The 21,988-nt window shown below is 38.7% G+C and overlaps 1 protein-coding gene across 2 annotated transcripts in view; it reads right to left on the reverse strand.

The window, feature by feature from the left end:
* LOC124775056 (serine/threonine-protein kinase mTOR) overlaps positions 1 to 21,988 on the reverse strand; it is a 269,759-nt gene that overhangs the window by 37,071 nt on the left and 210,700 nt on the right. For both annotated transcript variants that reach the window (XM_047249846.1, XM_047249847.1), the window contains one exon: positions 18,972 to 19,200. In XM_047249846.1, coding sequence (XP_047105802.1) covers positions 18,972 to 19,200 — 229 coding nt within the window. The remainder of the gene's footprint in view (positions 1 to 18,971; positions 19,201 to 21,988) is intronic.

Raw genomic sequence — 21,988 nt, forward strand, 5'->3', positions numbered from 1 at the left:
TTCCTGTCAATTAGTACGTATCTTTCACAAATATATATTGTGTGTTAACAAGACCACAACATGTTATTTTAAAAGATATCTAATTTGAAAGCTTTCTGTTTCAAAAATAGTATTCTTTTGTTGGCTGCTAGGGCCCCAAATGAATGTATTCAAGTTAGTGTTAAAAATGACAGGTATTTTCAGGACTATGAATGCTATCAATCTATATCAAGTTTAAGTTTTGTTGGTGGACATTATTTTTAGAATAAAATATTTTAAATTTTCTGTAACTCCATTGTTTAAAAGTTTGACTCTGAGTATTTTTGGACAACTATAACATCTCCAGTTCCACACACAGTGTGTTTCAAAGTCTTTACATCAAACATTTAGAGGTGATATATCAGGTCACAGAGGACAGCTTTTGTTAAAGACAAAATGTTCACTGATATTTCCCAATGACGCTAGACATCCTTTAGTATTCTCCAGCTCTGGGATGACAAGATTTTACTGGCCTAGCAGGGTCTATTTACTCCAATAAATTAATGGAGTGATTTTGCTGTCCCTACCCCTTTTCATACAGAGAAGATGACTGGATTATAGGCAACACATAAGTTACGTCTGCACCGTAAAGTGCCCATGCTCTATCACCTCTCAGGGGCTTAACCAATATTAAAGGACACCTACACCTAGTGTTGCCGGGAAACGTCAGCAAACCTGTTGTCCCTAACAATAGTTTTTTCTCATGTTATAATCAATCACCTCCAGACATCTGATACGAAGACTTTGAAACACCCTGTATACGAGCCTCCTTAAAGCCCGAAGTGGTATAGCTCCACTTTTCCTTATATTTTTAATACTGTCAGGATCTTGTTCAGCAAATGGCATTCTGTAAACACGGCAAATGATGAAATTCACAACTCGCATAGCAGCTGTGCACGTAGCAGCACAAGGTGTAACACACATCGATCTGTTAACAGCTGAATTGGTGTAGTTGGGAGCTACACTGCTGTGCCTAACTATTGTTTTGAGTCTTCTCAATATGGTATGGATGTTCGATCTTCTGACTAACCCAGTAATAGGATTTTACATGCTTAATTGTCTCAACTGTGCTAAGTGTGATTCACCATAAGTTATGGTAATAAAGACAGCATTCTGGTACCGGTTATTTGGGATGATAATGGGTTGGGTTGTTTTGGGGAATCAGACCAGGCAGCGAGGTCATCGGTCTCATCGGATTAGGGAAGGACGGGGAAGGAAGTTGGCCATGCCCTTTGAAAGGTACCATCCCGGCATTTGCCTGGATAGATTTAGGGAAATCACGGAAAACCTAAATCAGGATGGCCGGACGCGGGATGGGATGATAATGGATCCGGCAGTGAATATTCAGAGTCATCCACTGCTGGTCTTTTATTTTTATTTTCTAATTTTATTACTGTACATCAAAATTATTAGTTTTTTCGCATGTTTTGGTTCTTTTACCAATATAAAGTACAACATCTGAAAGTAACAGATGTAGATAAATTCTATATTACAATAAAATTACTCAAAATCTCTGATGCTAGAACGAGCTGAGCCATAAAGAAAGGTAAAACTTACAGAGGCTCCAGATGAAGATAAATGAGGCAACACAGTTCTTGTTAACAAAACACAGAACAAAAAATGCAATAGAATGTCATCACATTCATTCTCCTCTTATCAATCACACTGTACTAGATCCTGTGAACCATATAGAAGACATTCACCACAAAATTGGAATATTTGACTGCTCTATAAATTGTACAAAAAACATGCTGAAAGCCAAGGAAAAGAGCCAATTGCAGAAAATGTTTATTGTGGACCTTTTAACTAGTTGAACTTGCATTTCCACACTTCTCACAAGGACAATGTGATACTTTTGCTAATTAACTGAAGCATTCAACAGATGAACAAGAATTGCATCTGAACTGCTGAAAAAGCTCGAGAGTCCATGAAAGTGGACACTGAAGAAATCATTTCCTAGACTGACATGTCAAGTAACGTATTACACACACAATTTATACGTTTACACTTTGGGTTGCCACAAGCTGTTTTCAAAATTAGGATTTATGTATTCCTGGGATGAAGTGGCTGGATCTCGAGGTTCCCAAGAAAATGGTGCCTGTTTGGTCAAACACATCAAACTGAGAGCAGCCTGCAAAAGATGTTGTAATGTACAGTAGTACTTGTACAGGGCAGAATACACACTGGAAAATACTCATGACATTAATGAAACCAGTTTTAAGTGAAAAGAATAAAACTGAAATTATGGACCAAGAGTTTACACAACAGATATTTTGTCACAATGACTGGTAGATTGTCAATTGAAAGAAAAAACATCCCTTGCATGTCACTGTAATTACAATCCCTTACATGTCACTGTAATGACAAACAATGACTTCTCGTCTGTGTACAAATTGTTAAAGTCAATCGCCAAAAGGAGGACTGTAGTGAAAAACGGGCAGTGTCATGGCAAAGATGCAGGGGATTTCATACCAAAAGAGTGGTCCACTCACACACTTCTCCAAAAAAACTCTTTTAACAGAGATGTATTTTCACATGTTGGACTTCATGCCAAGATCTAAAACAGGATGCACAGTTTCCCCAACATATATTATATAAAGCTGTACACAGAACCACAGTGTTTAAAAAGCAAAAGAAGAAAGGCGTGGAAGAACTTTTTACCATTTATTTCATTTGTTCATACCCTCTGGAGTCAGTCTTCTTTCTTCATACAATACTGAAAAGATTGGGCCACTGAAGAGAAGTAATAAAATAAGTAACACAGATTATATAAAAGTACATATGTAAAAACAGTGATGTTGACTGTGAAGTGCATTTTTATAGCAAATAACTAGAAATCTGTTTCCATGAAAGCAAAACTCTGGCAGAACAATACTGTCATTAGACCACAATGCCTTTTGTTAAATATAGTCAATCAGATGAAATACCGAAAAAGGAAAGGAAAATCTTGGGACCAAAATATGATAATGGGAAATGGAAATTAAAAAGTAGTAAAGAAGTTTATGAAAAAATAGAATGAATATTAGACACAATGAGGTAGAGACGCATTGTATGCTATGGACAACTAAAGAGGCTAGACATATAAAAAGAATTTTTATCTTTTCTGACAGAAACCCAAAAACATCAATGGTCTGGATCAAAGAAGTTAAAGCAGACCCGAGCGGAATGGAAATAACAGAGCAAGAAATAGGAGAAAAAGTTTGGAGCAAAAGTAAAAAATCTCAAGGCCTACCAGGAAAAAAACGAAAACGGCACGTGCATTACGAACAGAAGAAAGAAATAATGAAGAAACCACAGGAAAGAAAGAAAGGAGAAAAGAAAGAAGAGAGAAGTCATTTCATGTGGTCCTTAGGAGGGGGAATCTTACCTCTTTATAGCATGGGTGCTGCAAATCTTATATTATGTCTGTAACTTGATCAAATTTGTTCACATTGCTAACTCAAGTTATAGAAAACTTCTGATAACGTATATGATTAGTAAAGCACTATTAACCTTTGTATAACAATCCAAGTAAACCATTAAATATCTTGAAATGAGAAATATGTGATTTACACCACTTGTGCTCTACGGGACTCATATCTTGTCTTCAGTCCAAGCTAATAAGGCTTCACATGCAATAAAAATTATTTGGACATTTGAATTTGAATCTGCAAATACATAACAAATCTTTTGATGAGTAAAACTTTGCATTTCTATTATTACAAGTTATGTAACTGTTTTCATCAATTCATTACAGAAGTGTAGTCCTGCTGAGAAACTCCAAAGATTTTATTTAGTTGCATCGGTTTCCAGTGTATTCCACCAGACTATATAAATGTAATGTGCCTAATTCATACTAATGTTATAAATGCAAACATAACTCTGGTTGTCATGCTTTTATGATGAAACTGCTGAACTGGTCTTGATTAAATTTAGTCTGGAAATAGCTTGAATGCTGATGAAGAACATTGGATACATTATGAAGTGTGCAGCACAACATATTTATTGATTTGAAGAGTATAACACTAAGTATGGAACAATAATTATGCTTTGAAAAAGTTATTTACTCTGTAACTTTTGAACTATATCACATTAGTGAAAATGCTATTGTTTGATATGTTTTACATAATACGACTCAGTGTAATGATATAATGCTTGTACAACTCTCCATGTGTTTCATCCATACTTCCATAATAACATGTCACAAGCCCTTGTATTTCAGCCACGGTGTCACACATCCCTTATAGCTTCTCATAGATGTAATGATTTGCATCAACAGCTTATGGTCATGCGGTTAGCATTCCTCACTGTCCCAGGTTCAATTACTGGCCAAATAAATTTTTTTTCCAATTGTGACTGGGTGGCATCAAATAAGAAAGACTTGCACCAAGCGACCGAACAACTTTACCGATGTCTCCTGGCAAATAAAGTGATATACACATTTCCATTTCGGTTTACTGTTAAATGAACACAGCCACAGCTAACAGCTAGAATATAACACTTATTGTTATAACCTTTAATCACTAATAAATTGCGTGGATATACAAACGTAGAAACAATAGCTGGGTACATGCTACCAATTCCGTATCGGTCATTCGACTGCCGTGCCGTGACATGCGGCCGGCGCCGTTCGTAGCTAGGTGGCGTTCCCGCGCTCAGCCGAGTTGTGGAGCGCCTCTATCGCCGTTTGCGCGTACTGACGTGGCGGCACTCTTAAATGTCGTGGCACTGTCACAACACTTTTCCCCCCTTGAAAAAAAAAAAAACACTCACTTCCTGGGAGACACGGACAGCGCAGAGACATCCATGGCCTCTTGGGAGGCCCCGAGAAGATCCCACGGAGAAACACGACAGTACGGTCGAAAATGTCCAGGACGGAAGCACGTGCGTGGAACGTGCCTCCTGGACGAGATGATGGGTGAAAACTCCAGAGCAGCATCCATAGGTGTCGTGGACCTGGGGGTGTGCTCCAGCGAGATGGGTCCCAGAGAAGGCGGTGTCGCGACTGGGGCTGGTTCCGGCGTACTCGAAAGCGGAAGCGACGTCAGCTGCAGCAACACGCACGGGAGATCGGCAGCAGCGACAGGACTGGCTTCTCGGGCTGGTGGAGGTGAAGGAAGGGGCGGTGGCACTGGCGTGGCCACCACTCGTGGGCGCATCTGGTCGTAATGGCGAACAACCAAGCCGTCGTCCGTACGAATTTCACAAAGCTGGCGGCCGCGAAGAGCCTTGACCACCCCTGGAATCCATTTAGGGCGAGATCCATACCCTCGTGCCCACACGTCAGCACCCACCAAGTATTTTCCCGCACGAGGGGACACTGTACAAGGCCTGACAGGGTGAAGCAGGTGCAGTAAAGTGCGTGGTTGGCGGCCATGCAAGAGTTCAGCAGGGCTGCGATCACCCAGAGGCGTGAAGCGATAAGAACTCAGAAAATGCAACAGAGCGTCATCTGTGGAAAAATCACTAAGGAATTTTTTCATCTGGCTTTTGAAAGTGCAGACAAGGTGCTCAACCTCCCCATTTGATTGCGGATGGAAGGGCGGTGCTGTAACATGATGAATCCCGTGCCCAGTACAAAAATCATGGAAGGCCTGCGAAGAGAACTGAGGGCCATTGTCCGTGACGATCGTGGATGGAAGACCTTCTAGCGCAAAGATTTTGGACAAAGCCAGCATCGCCGCCGCAGTGGTGGGTGACGGACATCGAACAACAAACAGAAACTTCGAGAAGGCGTCAATCAACAGCAGCCAATAAGTGCCGAGGAAGGGGCCGACAAAGTCAGCGTGCACCTGTTCCCATGGCTGCGCCGGGTCAGGCCACGGTGAGGGCATTGTACGGGGTGCAGCCAGTTGTTGAGCACACTGACCACACGCAGCGACCATGTGGGCGATGTCCAAGTCAATACCGGGCCAATAAACGTGCCTGCGAGCCAGGGACTTAGTCCAAGAAATCCCCCAATGGCCTTCATGCAACAGTTTGAGAACATCTTTGCGAAGAGAGGCTGGCACCACGACCCATGGAGATGCGCCATCTGTGGCCAGAAGAACAACACCATCACGAACAGACAGATGAAGGCGCAAGGCATGGTAGTTGCGAAGGGGATCCGATGCCCGGCCCTTGGTCCTGTCCGGCCAACCCCATTGAATAAAACCGATCACCTGACGCAGGACCGGGTCCCGCGCAGTAGCCGACGCGACCTGCGACCCTGTGGCAGTTGTAAGGCATGTTGCCGAACTTCTTTATCAGGAGCAAGCCGTAGAATAGCATCCCTAACCATTGAATCAGCATAAGACTCATGATGAGTGTCCGTGGCAAACTGACATTTCCTACTCAGACTGTGTAGTTCCGCCACCCAAGCCCGGTAAGATTGATGGGGCTGTTTACGGCACCAGTAGAACGCCACGCGGGCAGCAACGACGTGGGTGTTTTTTCGGTAATAGTTAGACAATAAGTCACACATTTCTTGGAAGGACAGAGAGGCAGGTTCCCGCAGCGGGGCTAACTGAGATAGCAGCTGATAGATCCGTGGGGAAATCCAAGATAGAAATAACGACTTACACATAGGAGCGTCGACAAAGCCGAAAGCCAAGAAGTGTTGCTGAAAGCCAAGAAGTGTTGCCGCAAACACTTCTCATAATCCTCCCAGTCTTCAGCGGCCTCGTCGTAAGGAGGGAACGGAGGCGGAGAAGAAGAAGAAGAAGAAGACAGACGATGAGTAAGCGACGTCGACAACGCCTGAATAGCAGCTGTCAGCTGTGTTTGCTGTTCAATGAGTGCTTGCATAAGCTGTTCCAAGTCTGCCCCGACATGAACACACAAATCCACAACGCAGGAACAAAAATATCCCATCCTCGTCGCCAAAAAGTGTTATAACCTTTAATCACTAATAAACGTAGAAACAATAGCTGGTTACATGCTACCAATTCCGTATCGGTCATTCGACTGCCGTGCCGTGACATGCGGCCGGCGCCGTTCGTAGCTAGGTCGCACTCCCACGCTCAGCCGAGTTGCGGAGCGCCTCTATCGCCGTTTGCGCGTACTGACATGGTGGCACTCTTAAATGTCGTGGCACTGTCACAACACTTATACAATCCTTAATATGTTTAATCCAAGCTAATATTATAGCATGAAAGTAACTCACTCTGTTATGTTTTTACAACTAAACTTCTGAACTGATTTTGATCAAATTTGGTATTAAATAGCTTGAACCCTGAGGAAGAACACAGCTACATACTTCACAAAGTATGTAGTACAAGCTATTTATTTATTTGAAGAATATTACACGAATGAGAGAGTAATACTTATTCCTTGAAAATGTTATTTACTCTTTCACATTTGAACTTTATCATATTTGTGAAAATGCTTTTATTGGTTGAAATGTTCTGTGTAATATGATTCAACAAAATCAATACAATTTTTATACATTTCTTAATGTGTTTAATCCATGCCTATACCAGTATTATTAAATACGAAAGTAAGGGAATAGAGCAAGGTGATTCCACCCACCTGCTGCTTTGAGCCATGACATATTCTGAGTAAGGAGTACAGTTTATACAAGTTTCTAAGACAACCACAGGTAAAATTTGACAACAGGCCGATTATGTTCTTTTGAGATGGCGACCCCAAGGCAGACCATAACAATAAGAAACTAACATAAAAAGCACATGAAATGTCTCAGCCAGTTAATAAAATGAAATTATCTGGACAACCAAGGGAATGAGACAGTTTTGAGGGGGGTGGGGACAAACTAAAAAAAAATCAATGACACTAAGATCATTCCAATATTTTGCTTGATCTGTACAGCTAAAATGAAGGCAGAGGTACCACACAAACCACCACAAAACAACAACTTAATTAAATATATTACACATGCAAATTCCTCCAGAATAATGGAATTGGACTGTGTGCTTGCCCTTAAAGTAAATCTGCCTGTTATGTTTTCCAAGACTCTACCATTGAACCGATTCTGACACTGAACTGATTCTGATTTCATGTAGAGTCAGCCTGAACCCTGAGCAAGATCATAGGTTACTTTAGAAAACTGTATTATCCTTTTGAGTATTATTACCATTCTTAAATATGGTTTATGTGAGTGAGACGCAGACAATACTGGGGTGATGGTCAGCGACTCTTAGTGTCTACAGATTATTTGTGACTGGGTATCCAATGTTATTGTGCACGAGTTTTTGTGTAGCTAAAAAAATAAAATTTGACAGTATGCCCGAGAACCATGTTTAAAGCTCTTATGATATGCCTCAAACATGTAAGTCTGATTTACGCATAAATCAAAGATAGCTTGAGTTACTGAAATACGGAAAACTTCAGAGTACTGTCAGTTGCACCAAACCTTAGATGCAGAATGTCATGTGACTCTAAGAATACAGAGACAGTAGAACAGTCACAAGCTTGTCAAATTTTTGACACTGGATGTTACACATCTCACAGCTTTCAAGAAACTTGAAGACTCACGATGACAGCATCATTTAAATGCTGTACGACAAACAGAGAGATGCTGTGCATTTACCTCCAGCATCTAGGGCCGGAATATAGAGATGCTGGAGATGGCAGTCGTGTGGATGAGGTGTGCTTGCTTATGTGTATGAATGGTTGTATGTTTCTCTTTTGCTGATGAAGGCTGAGCTCGAAAGCTCTATGTAAGTGTCTTTTAGTTGTCCCTGCCTGCAGCTTAACACATCTTCTTCACAGTAAATAGCATTCTTTCTTTTCCTACATTATTAATCATTGATTAGTCACCTTAGGAAAAATGGATAAAAAATATGGGCACATGAACAACAGTTGGTATGTGTTGCTCTGGTGGCAAACTTTCACTTTCAGTACTACGTGAGCCAGAACAACACCTAAAACTCTGTTCTAATGTAAAGAATTGAAGTGTTTTTAAATACAATCAGAAAATATAATGCATGCTTCCAGATGACTTGATTTGGTATGGATGTAGAAGTCTAAATGCCAGGTTCCTTGCCTACTTTTATGAGCTAAGATTTAATTTACCATAGAATTGGCTCTTTGCTTCCACCAGATAATCACAAAAAATGAAGCAGACATTAGGTGCAATAATATCCAAGGTGAAGAAAAAGATACGGTTTTGAATATTCAGAGAATTCCTTCATTATGTACCTTTACACCAGTGCTACAAACATTTATTCATACACACATACATATCTATAAAACTACATACCCATATAATAGAGGGAAAGATTCCACGTGGGAAAAATATATCTAAAAACAAAGATGATGTGACTTACCAACCTGCCAGCGCTTTCGTTTGGCAAGTCACATCATCTTTGTTTTTAGAACCAGATTGTTTTGTGTGCAGTAGATGTTCTCAGTCCAATATGTGTTATATTGTATCTAACATTAGATTGTACATATTTTATTATTGTGCGGTTCATTGGTTGCTAATGCTTCTTAATGATTTTAAAAAAAACTAAAATTCAGATGGAGGGTTTTCAACAGTTTGAGTTCTATATTAATCCTTGTAATAATTCACAGAATGTGTTTTGTCTTCTGCATCAGATGATCACTGATAACACTGATGATGTCTCCTCGGTATAGCTTTGCTGTGTGTCTCCTGAGAATGCAGCTGTCTAGCATTTGTATAGAGGAATGGTGTAATTTTCATCACTGTTTTTAGATATATAAACTACATACCCAGATATTTATAAATTACTAGCATACTTCTCATCATCAGTCATCGCAACAAAACTACTGATATGCAAGCACAGCCAGGGGTAGCTGCTAGTTTATAAAATATGATCCATGGGCAAATAAAAGAACTAACACTATTACTAACAGAAATGATTAATATGGGCACCTTAAAGCTTGAAACTAATACTAACTTTGACACCCAAAAACAAAGTGAATGTTCTGAGTTTGCTAAATTAATGCAATAATAAATGGAAAAGGATAGTTTTCATAAAAAACTTGTCTTTAGTGTTAAAGCAACACTTCTGGGAACAGTGGATGGGTACTACACACGAATCTGAGGCACAGAAAATCATTACACTATCGTACAGCATATTCTTGACTTATCAAAAATTAATGGGTCTCAGATAACTCAAATTTTGGAGTTTAGGTGTCCTTTTTCATAATGGACTAGACCACTACAGGAGACATGTATCTGGAAATGATGCACAACTGGTTCATTCAGCATGCAGAGGGAAGATAGATTATGAGTTTAAAACCCAATTGATGGCAAGGGATTTACACACGCGATGGAGAAGGAAATACGCCATGCTTTTTTAAAGGAACTATCCCAGCATACACTTTAAGCAATTTAGGGAAAACACAAAAAAACTAAATCTGAATGGGGATTTGAAACACTGTCCTCCCGAATATGTTCCAGCATCTTACCACTGCGCCACCTCACTCGGCCTGCAGCTACAGATCAACAGTGTGGACATAATCTGCTTGCAGAATGTTGCTCCACCCAACTTCCATCTCAATGTTACTGAATACATAACTACATTACTGTGGAAATCATGAGTGTCCTATAATGGAAAATGATCTAACATTTCTATTGCAGCATCAAGAATTCATCTACTTTAATCCAACACAATTTTTGTGTGTAGACGTACGTGAAAAATTCAATGTTTGTGCCTCCATTAACACCAGATCTACTGGAATTATGGCGCCACATCAAAAAAGTCTCTCAAATGACTGATACAAACGTGATACATCAAATGTGGGATGAACTTGATTACAGACTTGACAAATACCCTAAGCATTTGTAATACAATATTTTTACTGTATGACTAGAAAGTTCCTTAATTATAAAAAAAAAGTACAAAATTATTATTATGAGTATTGTGTGTCATTAGAGAACACACATACAAACACAATATATTTACGTGTTAATATTTAAAATTCACAACCAGATTGCAGCACTTGATGTCACATCGTCCATGTTTTTTCTGATCGCCTTCAAAAACATGGAGTATGCAGGTCTCGACAATATGTATTATACCCACCACAGTAACAAGCAGTACAATCATAATGAACCCACTATGTCAAGATGTGGTCACATCTCCCTTGTCCCATTTGGATGTGGTGTCAAGTCTCAACCAATTACGATGGAGAAGATTAAACCCGAGTTTAAGGGCAATGCCGAGTGGAAAGGGGTCGCAGTTCTCAGGTGGATGTTCATTCCAGAATTCTTTCACTTCTCAGTGGTTTCAGAATAAGATTCAGTCATTAGTTGCACAACTAGGAAATTTATATCAGTGATTAATCTGTCATTTTCAGAAGCTTACGTAATCTGGGATAAATCATTAGAACTTGGCCATACATGTATTTTAAGTATAAGAAGTGTATTCAGAAACTTACTTAATATTAGTTTAAGAGCTCAAACAAGATACGGTGGCCAATGCACAGTGACCAGTTTTTGTCCGAAGTGCTGGGCAAGTTCCCAAGTTTGTTTGGAATGGGGGAGGCCAACGTTTTTTGCCCACTTTCGGCCAATTGACTATGCGCTGCAGTACCAGAATTGAGGCATACACCATGCAGTCTTTTTCTAACAACTTTATGGAAACTATTTGGTAAAAAAAATTCATTTTTGTGTTACATATAGCTTTATATATCAGCCTAATGATGACATGCCCTTCATGTCATTAATAGTCACAGTTATAAGACACTGCATGAAATTCGTAAAAGTTAACAATGAAAAATAGGGGTCAGTATGATTTTGCTTTTGGTGCATATTACATAATATTTTGCTATGTGTGAAGTTTAGCTAACATCTTTAATTTATCTTTTGACTTGGATGGAGGTCTCTATCTGTCACCAATCTCAAGAAAACTGGCCTTATGTAGTGCAATCATTTACAATCATGAGTGCCAATGTTAAAGACGAAATGAAATATCCTTAACATTCCTCATATCTCATAAATGGTTTAACATATCGAAATGAGATTGTGGCAAATGATAGTACACAAAAAGGAAAGTATTTTGCTACAATGCAAAACTTCATTATCTACTGTGTTACTGCACTAACTAAAAGCTTCTTTGATGGAAGAATGTAAATTTTTGAGGGCCATCAACTGCTAGTAAAATGAGAAATGCTGTAGGTTTTGGAACAACATAAGTGAAGACATTATATGTTTATTTTTGTGCTGAGGATGTGCTTTTTCATAAGGCACTGACCTTACTTTTCCTCAGTTCCTCACTTAATAGAATTAATAAACTACTCTTTCAGAATTCTTTCACAACTGCATCCACACAACATGTTAGGAGGTGACAGAGTGTAAATCCTCCATGGTTTGGCAAAAGAAGCAAATTTTGTCATGGTCTTAAGCGAAATATAGGCTTTACTCAAAATTCGCCATTCATGAGGCTTTCCTGAAAGGTGGTTAACAAGTCAGGAAAATATAAATCACTTTTTTTTTTGCATTTTCAGTGGGATTCTTTTTAGATACTACGCAAAGCAAAGATAACAGAGATCTTTTCAGATGGTCACCATGCAAGTGTGGGTGTGGAGAGGCTTCACTTAATATTTACAAAAAATGTAATTGTAGGATTCAGTTTAGAATGGCACTACCCCTTTAGCACTCGGCATTTCTCTTACAGCATGCTGCCTGCAACCCCCACCACTACCACTCTCCCCATACTTGCCCCGTGGTCTGTGCATGAACCGGCCACATTATTCTGCATGCACTCAAGTAAACGTCCGAGATTTTATATGACGCAGACAGGGAGGGCATTTAAGACCTGCATTTGTGAGCACTTTCTCAACAAAGACAGTGAAAATTCATATAAGTCAAATTTCCCAGAATGTCTCATAATTGAAAAACATCTTTGCTTAATATGGAAAAATCGCATTTGGCTGAGAAGGCATTTGGCCGAGAAGGGCTTCAAAATGAACCTCTTCTAAGAGTTTAAAATAGGAGGGTTGACTGAAAAGTAATGCCTCCATCTTCGTAACTCTTCAACAGTTGGCAACATTGGTATGCAGCAGCTCCAGTTGGCGGGAAGCCATAGCATTGAACGGTTGTGTTGTTACAGTGTAAGGTACGGAACCCTGCGCAGATGGTCGGTCAATGCGATTTAAACAACGTGCAGTCATTGAATTCTTGACAGCAGAAGGTGTCACCCCAAAGGAGATTCATCAGAAAATGAATGCAGTTTATGGTGATTGTGTTGATGTGAGTACTGTGCGTTGTTGGGCAAGTAAGTTTAAAGATGTTGAGGCGGGAACAACTGACCTGCGTGACAAACAAAGAGTTGGACGGCCTGTGACAGCAACCACCAAGTTTCACAAGCAAAATGTTGGGAGATTGATTCAGGACAATCGTTGTATCACTCAAAGAGAAACTGCACAATTGGCATTTGACGAGAATGTGTGGGACACATTTTGCTTTGCTTGGATATTGGAAGATCTGGGCACAATGGGTACCCCGGATGCTGACTCCTGAAATGAAGGGGCACAGACTTGAAATTTGCCAGGATCTCCTCTCGTGTTATGAGAATGAAGGTGGTGCCTTTCTCCATTCAACTGTGACAGGAGACAAAATGTGGGTACACAATTATGACCCGAAGACAAAACGTTAGTCTGTGGAATATTGACACAAAGACTCGCCCCAGAAAAAGAAATTCAAGACGCAGCCCTCAGCTGGAAAACTCATGGCCACAGTGTTCTGGGATGCAGACGGTGTTATCAATGTCGATTTCCTTGATCATGGAACAACAATAAATTCAGAGCATTACATCACAACACTGAGAACTCTGAAACGACAGCTAACAAGGGTCCAAAAGGAAAAGGGAAAGGTTTTTTCTGCAGCATGACAATGCCATACCACACACTTCATGTGCCACCACTTCAGAGACTGAATCTCACCACCATACAGCATCCTCCATACAGTCCAGATTTAGCACTGGACTTCCATCTGTTCCCGATAATGAAAGATGATTTGCAGGGACATCATTATGCTTCTGATGAAGACATTGAGAGAACTGTGAAACTGTGGTTGCGGAAACAGAGTGTCAACATCTTCTGTGATGGCTTCAGAAAACTTCTTCATCGTTGGCAGAAATGTTCCAATTGGCTGATGATTATGTGGAAAAGTAAATATTGGTAATTAAAAATCACATTCTAAGAATTATTTCTGCATTTGGTTTATTAAAATATTCCCATCCAAACCCAACTAATGAAGATGGAGGCATTATTTTTCATTCAACCTCATACATAATAAACATTCCTGCCTAAATTCCAAAGATTTGTTCAATTGATCAGCTTGCACTGAAGAACAGACCCTACTTTGACTGTAGAGTATCTCTTATACAATGATGAAAAGTAACCCTTTTCTTTTAGATATTAATACCAGTTATAGCTTACATGCAACTGTGTGCCTTGTTTGTTGTATGTATTATGTAAATATGTTCCTTGCTGCTAGCACAACAGCATAATTGCGCACATAAATATGATTCATTTGCTGTGAATTATCAATCTATGTGTATCATTATTACATATAATATGAAGTGTGTGGTCATAAGTCCCCTAGAACTTAGAACTACTTAAACCTAACTAACCTAAGGACGTCACACACATCCATGCCTGAGGCAGGATTCGAACTTGCGACCGTAGTGGTCGTGCGGTTCCACGGCCAGCTTTCTGCAAAGAAAATATTGACATCTGCTAAAGCAGTGTGGAGCAAGTTTCTGTAGTACCCTTCTTATACTTTGCATACATGTATTGCCAAATTGAAACCGATAAAGTGAAATAAATTTCCTAACTGGCAACTGAATCTTATACTGAAATATGTATTTACCAAAGCAGATTAAAATAAAAACAACTGATGGTTCAAGTATGCATTTATACAAAATAACAACTGTTAATAAAATCATACTTCTCAGTGACACTGAAAATGTCTGTGGACTGGAATGGTCCAAAGGTAGCTTGTTCACTTTCAAGCACATACCTGATGGATTGTGGAATGGAAAGCACTAAGCTCTTGCAGGACTTTGTCTTGTTAAGATTTTGTAGCTGTTCTTCTGGGATACTGTGAGGCAATGGTAGATAGAACAGGCAATCATTGAATGGGAACTGATCAGGCAGTGTCAGCAATGATCCTCTTGGCCTCATTCAGATGCACATCTATCTTATTTGTATATGTGGAACAATAGTATGAAAAGGACAGGTCCCTACTCACCATAAAGATGAAATGTTGAGTTGCAGGCAGGCACAACAAAAAGACTGCTACATATTTGAGCTTTTGGCCAAAGCCTTCTTCAGAAAACACAATGCGTGCGCACCCACCCACGCACACGCACGCACACACACACACACACACACACACACACACACACACACACACACACACACATGACACCTGTCTCTAGCCGCTATTCCTGCTATTTTCTGAATAAGGCTTTGGCTGAAAGCTCAGTGCGTAGCAGTCTTTTTGTTGTGGCTGTCTACATGTCAATGTGTCACCTTTACAGTCAGTAGCGATCTAGCCTTTTCATAATACTGTTGATATTCCAACCTGGACTCTCCATTATTTGTATGTGTGTATTTTTGTCATGAAAAGGGCACCATACTCGTCAGCTGAATAAACATATGAAGGCATAGCATATCTACATTAGCTCCACAGTTGCTTCTGGCTATTTTTTAGAGAGATTTGTGCTGTGTTGCATAAATTACTGTCCAACTGGGGAGGGACACATAGCTATTTAGGAGAGTATTTATGGGAACTTTGATCAAATCAAACTTTCTACATTATTGTTTACCATAGACACGTAACACTGTCCCCTCTGTTTTACATGGGTTTGACTGGAGTCTCCATTTGTAAAAGTACTCCTTCAATATGATAAACTCTCACAATGCTTGACATCTTTTTACTGACATATTAATGCCAGGCCATCTGCATTCTGGTTTTTCTTCCAGTAAGGAACTGGGACGTCATGAACATAAAATTAAAGGGAAGGAAGCCAGGAATGATCCTTGAGAAATACCACTATTGCAAGTTTCTCTATCTGCTAGCTTTTCCGTGAAAAGAAATTGAAAAACGTCAGTTAGAGCACATTTGCTGAGTAAACCTGCTTGCTATCTTCGGATAAGGAATTACAAAAATGAACTTGAGCCTCAGGCCTTCTCTGCATACTGTTACCATTAAGTTGCTGTCATACTCACAAACACTGCAGCATATTTGAGGTGTCCTGAAATCCAGATTCAGCCAATTTTGTAAGGGTGTTAGTACCTGATCACAGCAACTTTGATTTATGCTGCTCAACTGTGATTTTTTTATCGCCAGGCTCCAGAATGACCTGAGAATTAGTCTTGGCAATAACTTGTGTGTCATACCGAGTACTCTAGGTCTATAGTTAGACACTTCAGATTCATTTTTTCTGGTTTCAAAACTACAATTACTTTAGCTTTTTCAAACCTCTTAGATTGTTTTCCAGTTCACAGTGCCATGATTATCTTTATGCAGCCTAGTGTTCCTGCATACAAGTAGGCCTCTGTCTACAAGCCACAAAAACATTTGGATATGTTACATATACCAGCAGTTTGTGAAAAATTGTTGGCTAACATGAAAATGACGATTTCTGACATAGTGTTGTTAGACTCAACCTTAGTATACTATTTTTATGTCTACCATTTATGTAGACATTAGACTACTTTTCACAGACATATTGTTTTCTGTCATGTGCAGATATATGACTGTGTTCTCAGTATTTTTCATACTTATTCACTAGGTTCCTACTTGTGCCTTTTCTATATTAATTGCCAGTTTTGCATCCTATAATCAAATTGCACTCAAACTACACATTATTCTCATTCCAATGTCAACCATAATTCTATGTCGTTGACATATGTTGCTACCTAAATGATGTGTAGGTCTGTTGTTTGCTAAGGTGATATACTATTTATTAGATATGATTAAATTGCATAAGGTTTACAAAGGTTGCTACCTACAAATCAGTAGACACAGCTGCTAAGGATGCTGATGTAAAACCCACAACACGCTTCTGGATCACTTGCAGCATCTTCTTATTATGGGGCTCATGTTAATTTTACACTTTCATATGGCTCTGTAGTTTCTGATACTTAAATATTTATGGTTACCTATCACTGTATAGTATCATAAATAATACAAATGTTATTACTAGTATTTTAAAATATATTCTTACAAAAAAAAATTTATGTCAATAAGGGTATTGGTTTTTAATTGTATGAAGCTTTCACGTTGTATCTTGTTGCTGAAATAATTTTTATTCCAATTGCTACAATTTGTAAATTTGTCAGTAGTTTTTTCTGCCTTAATGAGCATTCTACCAATACTACCATAGGGGAGAACATTGTTTTCTTGTAAGCACTGATGCATAACATCGGTTAGTATCTTGCCTGCTATGATGCTGGCAGTTTCCTTGTTGTTCACCAATGCTGTGTCATGGTTTAACCCCTTCTATAAGGTACAATATTTAAGCTCCACATGTGGATTCTGTGTAATGCAATATTTGCATAGTGGATATGACAACCTTATATAACTGAGTGAAAATGATATACTGTTTTTCTCATGCTACATCTCTAGCATAATGTAATATGTTCATTGCGATCTTACTCTGTACATGTGGAGATTACCTGATATAATGTTATTACACAGTGGATGAGACGATCTCTTGGGGTAAGAATTATGTAGTCTTAACTTTTCTTTTGAGTGATGATGCATTGCAGAATACTTGTTCATGATGTAAACATATATTTTACAAGAACTTGTCATTGAGCTGTAGGTTAAGGTTGAGCTATCCAGCTCACAAACCAGTTAGTGATTGTACATGGAAAAAAAATTTCTTATCCTGTAGTATGTATTTATGTCATGGAAATATTTATTATTGGTAATGTGTACCATACCATTTTTCTTTACATGCAATTTTCTGTATAATTACAGATCTGAGGATGGAGCTTCAGCTAAAACTAGAGATCAATAAAAATAATAAACTGTGATCTTGACCCATGGAGAATTTTTCTGAATCCAATTGCTGTACACAATTTTTTTTTTAATGGACATGAAGAGCTTATATAGAAAATAATGAAGGTTAATGTTTATAAATGTGAAACAGATCTCAAATACTTCTATTGGTGAGCTCTTAATCATTCCACAGTCAGTGCTAAAACACAACTATCTTAAATTCAACAGGAGAATGTACAACCAAGCCGCTGGACTATCCAGGGGAATTGCCTGTTAATGTATAACTTGACTTCTTCCACAAACCTGAAGGCTCTCCTTTATGATGGGGTTTACAGAACACATTATGTGCATGAACGAATGTAAATAGGATATTCCTGTCACATCACCTATCGATTAATCACAAAGATCAATTAAGTATAAGCACTAGTGAAATTGTTTGGTTTTTTTATATTTTTTGTTGTCTAATAAAAGATTATGTTGTTATATTGAGATGTCACAAGAAAGAAAACAGCAATATTTGTTGGCTCATAATAAGTTTAAAAAGTCTTGATATCAAATTACCTTCCACTAGGAATGTGAATGCACTCAACAACTGTGATATGACTTGCAAAATGATGGAGAACAGCAATCAAACGTCCTTTCCTTTCATGCTTTATTAAAGCAAATATACATTTCAGCTAGTAGTCCTTTCCTTTCATGCTTTATTAAAGCAAATATACATTTCAGCTAGTAACTGCTATTATCAATACATTGTTTTAATACATGCCCTTGTACATCAATCCCCTGTTGTTCAGGTTTCTGTCACAATTCACTCAAGACTACTTGATACTGGCTAGTTACTAACTGAAATCTTGATTTGCTTTAATAACGCCTGAAAGGAAAGGACGACTGATTGCTGTTCTCCATCATTTTAAAAGTCTCTCTATGCTCTTGTATGGTTCTTCCTAAAATTAACTGAAACTCTTGCAGATAACAATTCATATAGCATTCAAAAACAAAATCAAGATATATTTTTAATACTACTTCAAGATATATTTGTATTACTTACCAAGCCAGAATTTCGCGCCACTGACTCATCTTCAACTATACCACCCTGTTTCTGCTGTTGGGTGTAAAAAAGGACAGTCTCATAGTTCATGTATGCCCAGGCATGCCAAGCCTTATACCAGTTAGGATCATGCTCTGTTGCAGAGGCATAATAATTAAGTACAGTTATAATTGAACTTTGGTTGATACCTCTGACAGCTTCATGCCACTGCCCTAATTTCAAGTAGCATCTGAAAACATTTAAATCTTTTTATTCAAATATTAAAAATAGAAGAACACTACTATATTCATTTTAATTGTTGGTTATGGCTTCATATGCATAAGAAATAATTGTATCAAATTATTGTACAATGCCTCAGAAAAACAAAATATTCACAAGTTTGCAAGTATTGTAAGACTGATTAATTAATTAAACAAAGAAATAGCACTTCAGAACTTCAATGCTATAATTACAAGGAAACAGACTACACAACATAAGTCTAAAGTGTATTTGTATTAATAGGAAATGTATGTATCATTTTGTCCGTTTTGGATGGAGAACACTGCAGCTGTTTGATTAATTACACTGTAGGAAATACTACAACCAGTCACAAGTTTTCTTGAAATGATTTCATTATACCAGGGCTTCCCCATCTTTTCAGCAAGCGGACCCCTAGTCAGTCAACAGCACAGTAACTTCAAATTTCAGAGCGAAATCCAGTATCAATAGTCTTTGGTTTAGAGATGAATGAAAACAATTTGAAATTAATGATCCAATTTGAATTCCCACTGTATACAGACACTTACTAGTGGATTTACTCTCTTTGTTCAACACACTATAGCCTGATTAAAATTACTTGGTAATTGAAATTTCACATGATGGAGCTTCCTTCCTCCAAGAGCAATCAGCGTCATGTCCAAACTGTTCGCTGTTGACAAGCTGCCGCTTATGGTCTGTTCACTTCGACTGTTTGGCTACTGATGTGTAAGGAGCATGCATATTTCGTAACAGTCGTGTGTGTGTGTGGTTTTTCGTGAAATCCGAAGAAAAATGTTCATATGTATGTAAAGTCTTCCTTTGGTCGTCCTCCCTCCTCATTCATTTCAACTGGAAACTTCCCTTGTTGTGAAGGCGATGGAGAAACTGCAGCCTTCTTCAATGATCCTGACTTCAGGCACCGATCCCCATTAGAAGTAATAAACTGGTCAAAAATCGACTTACGAAACAAGTAGCACACTGACAAGTCAAGTTCAACATTTAATGATGCCTGGGGCCACATAAGTGCCAGCGAGAGATGTGATTGGTCGACGAAGCTCACTCCGCGCATGCGTAAAAGGTTTCAGCGCATCTAGTGCCGTGAGCCAGCACACAAACGACCCCTGTATTGTTGCTAAACAGTCGATCAGAGAAGCCGCATTCTCCGGCACTAAACTGTGTATACGTTCTCACTTAGGAACCGCAAAGGCTGCTTCGGGATACGACCTGAAGTAAAATTACACATGTTTTTCACACGAAAAAAAAAATAGTGATGAATTTTACTCATTATTTTACACGATTTGGTGAAAGATGGCCGCGGACCCCTAGAAAGAGCTGGCGGACCCCTAAGGGGTCCGCGGACCACAGGTTGGGAAGCCCTGCATTATACCATTACTAGTTTGTTTTTAGTTCAGTTCATTGATCAGTATGGACTGTAAAAGAAAATGAAACCTCTGTCCTTTAATATGTAAAGAAGGACTTTTCAGGAAGACAGAAGTGTAAAACTTGCAAAGAAGTCAACACTACCATCTGACGTTGGACTCGGGCCCAAAACTAGTAATGGTATAATAAAATCATTTCCAGAAAATTTGTGGCTGGCTGCAGCATTTCCTACAGCGTGATGTACATATCATTTTTAGTAAAAATACCTGGTAAATTACAATAGTAAATGTGCAACATTAAGTCAAATCTTCATATAAGAAGCAGAAACAAGATATGAAACAGTGCTTTTAACTCATAAAGTTCTCTAGCAAAATATTCAGAAAATCTTTATAACTGAAAGCCAAATTTGCATATTATTGTTCTAGCATTGTTTCTAATTATTTTAACAGTGTTGTGGCTTATGTACTATGGTAGTCTCAACAATGAGCTGATGTATGCAAAGTACTAACATTTTCATTTTGGTAACATTTTGTCCATTTAGTTAAAATGGTCTGTCTCACAGCAGTTAAAGAACTTCATCTACATCTGTATTAACACAACAAAGCTACAATGATACCCCATTCTACTTATGTGCTCATTTGTGAGAGTTTTCTTATCTATATGGCCAACAACAACTAGCATCATCATCTGCTGGCTATTTCAGACAGCAAGCAATTCAGAAAGTTTACCTTTGGGAGGCATTTCGTAGTATTTGATAGTTCCTGTACTCTGGACATTGTAATTTTTATTTTCTAAGGAACTACACATGCAGACTGCAGATAGTTACTGCTTCAATGGTATTTTAAAGTGCAAATTTATTCAAGAGAGTACAAGGTGGTGAACATAGTAAGTACATTATTAGATAAATATTGTTCTCAAGCTATTTCCATTTTCTGCAGACAGTGTTTTATGTGCATATTTGCACATTTTATATATGCTCATTTTCTGCATGGTGGTCATCACAAACATGAGCAATCTATGGATGCTGAAAGTAGTAGAATTGTGATCTTGCTAGAAGAGTGGATTTTCTCTTGCTACAAGTGTGCATTTTCTGTGCCACCATAATACAGGGTGTTTGAAAAAGAACTCCCTAGTTTCAATGTGTCCTAGAATCCGTAGAAAGTGACATACCCTATTCTAGTTTGTGGTGTCTGATTCATCAACTCCCCAAGTTTGGCTCTCCTGCAGTTGGCTGGTCTGCTTGACATTGAGATGGCACCAGCACTGTTTTTTTCCTCTGTTCCCTCAGTTCAGTCCAGGTGTGTGTGCAGTGCAGTGCGGAGCAACTCAGCAACATTTCATGTCAAAGGAACTGTCAATCGTCATAACTGCAGAATTTGGGGGGCACAGCATCCACATGA

This window comes from Schistocerca piceifrons, chromosome 2 (assembly GCF_021461385.2).
Source record: "Schistocerca piceifrons isolate TAMUIC-IGC-003096 chromosome 2, iqSchPice1.1, whole genome shotgun sequence".
Taxonomy (NCBI): Eukaryota; Metazoa; Arthropoda; class Insecta; order Orthoptera; family Acrididae; genus Schistocerca; species Schistocerca piceifrons.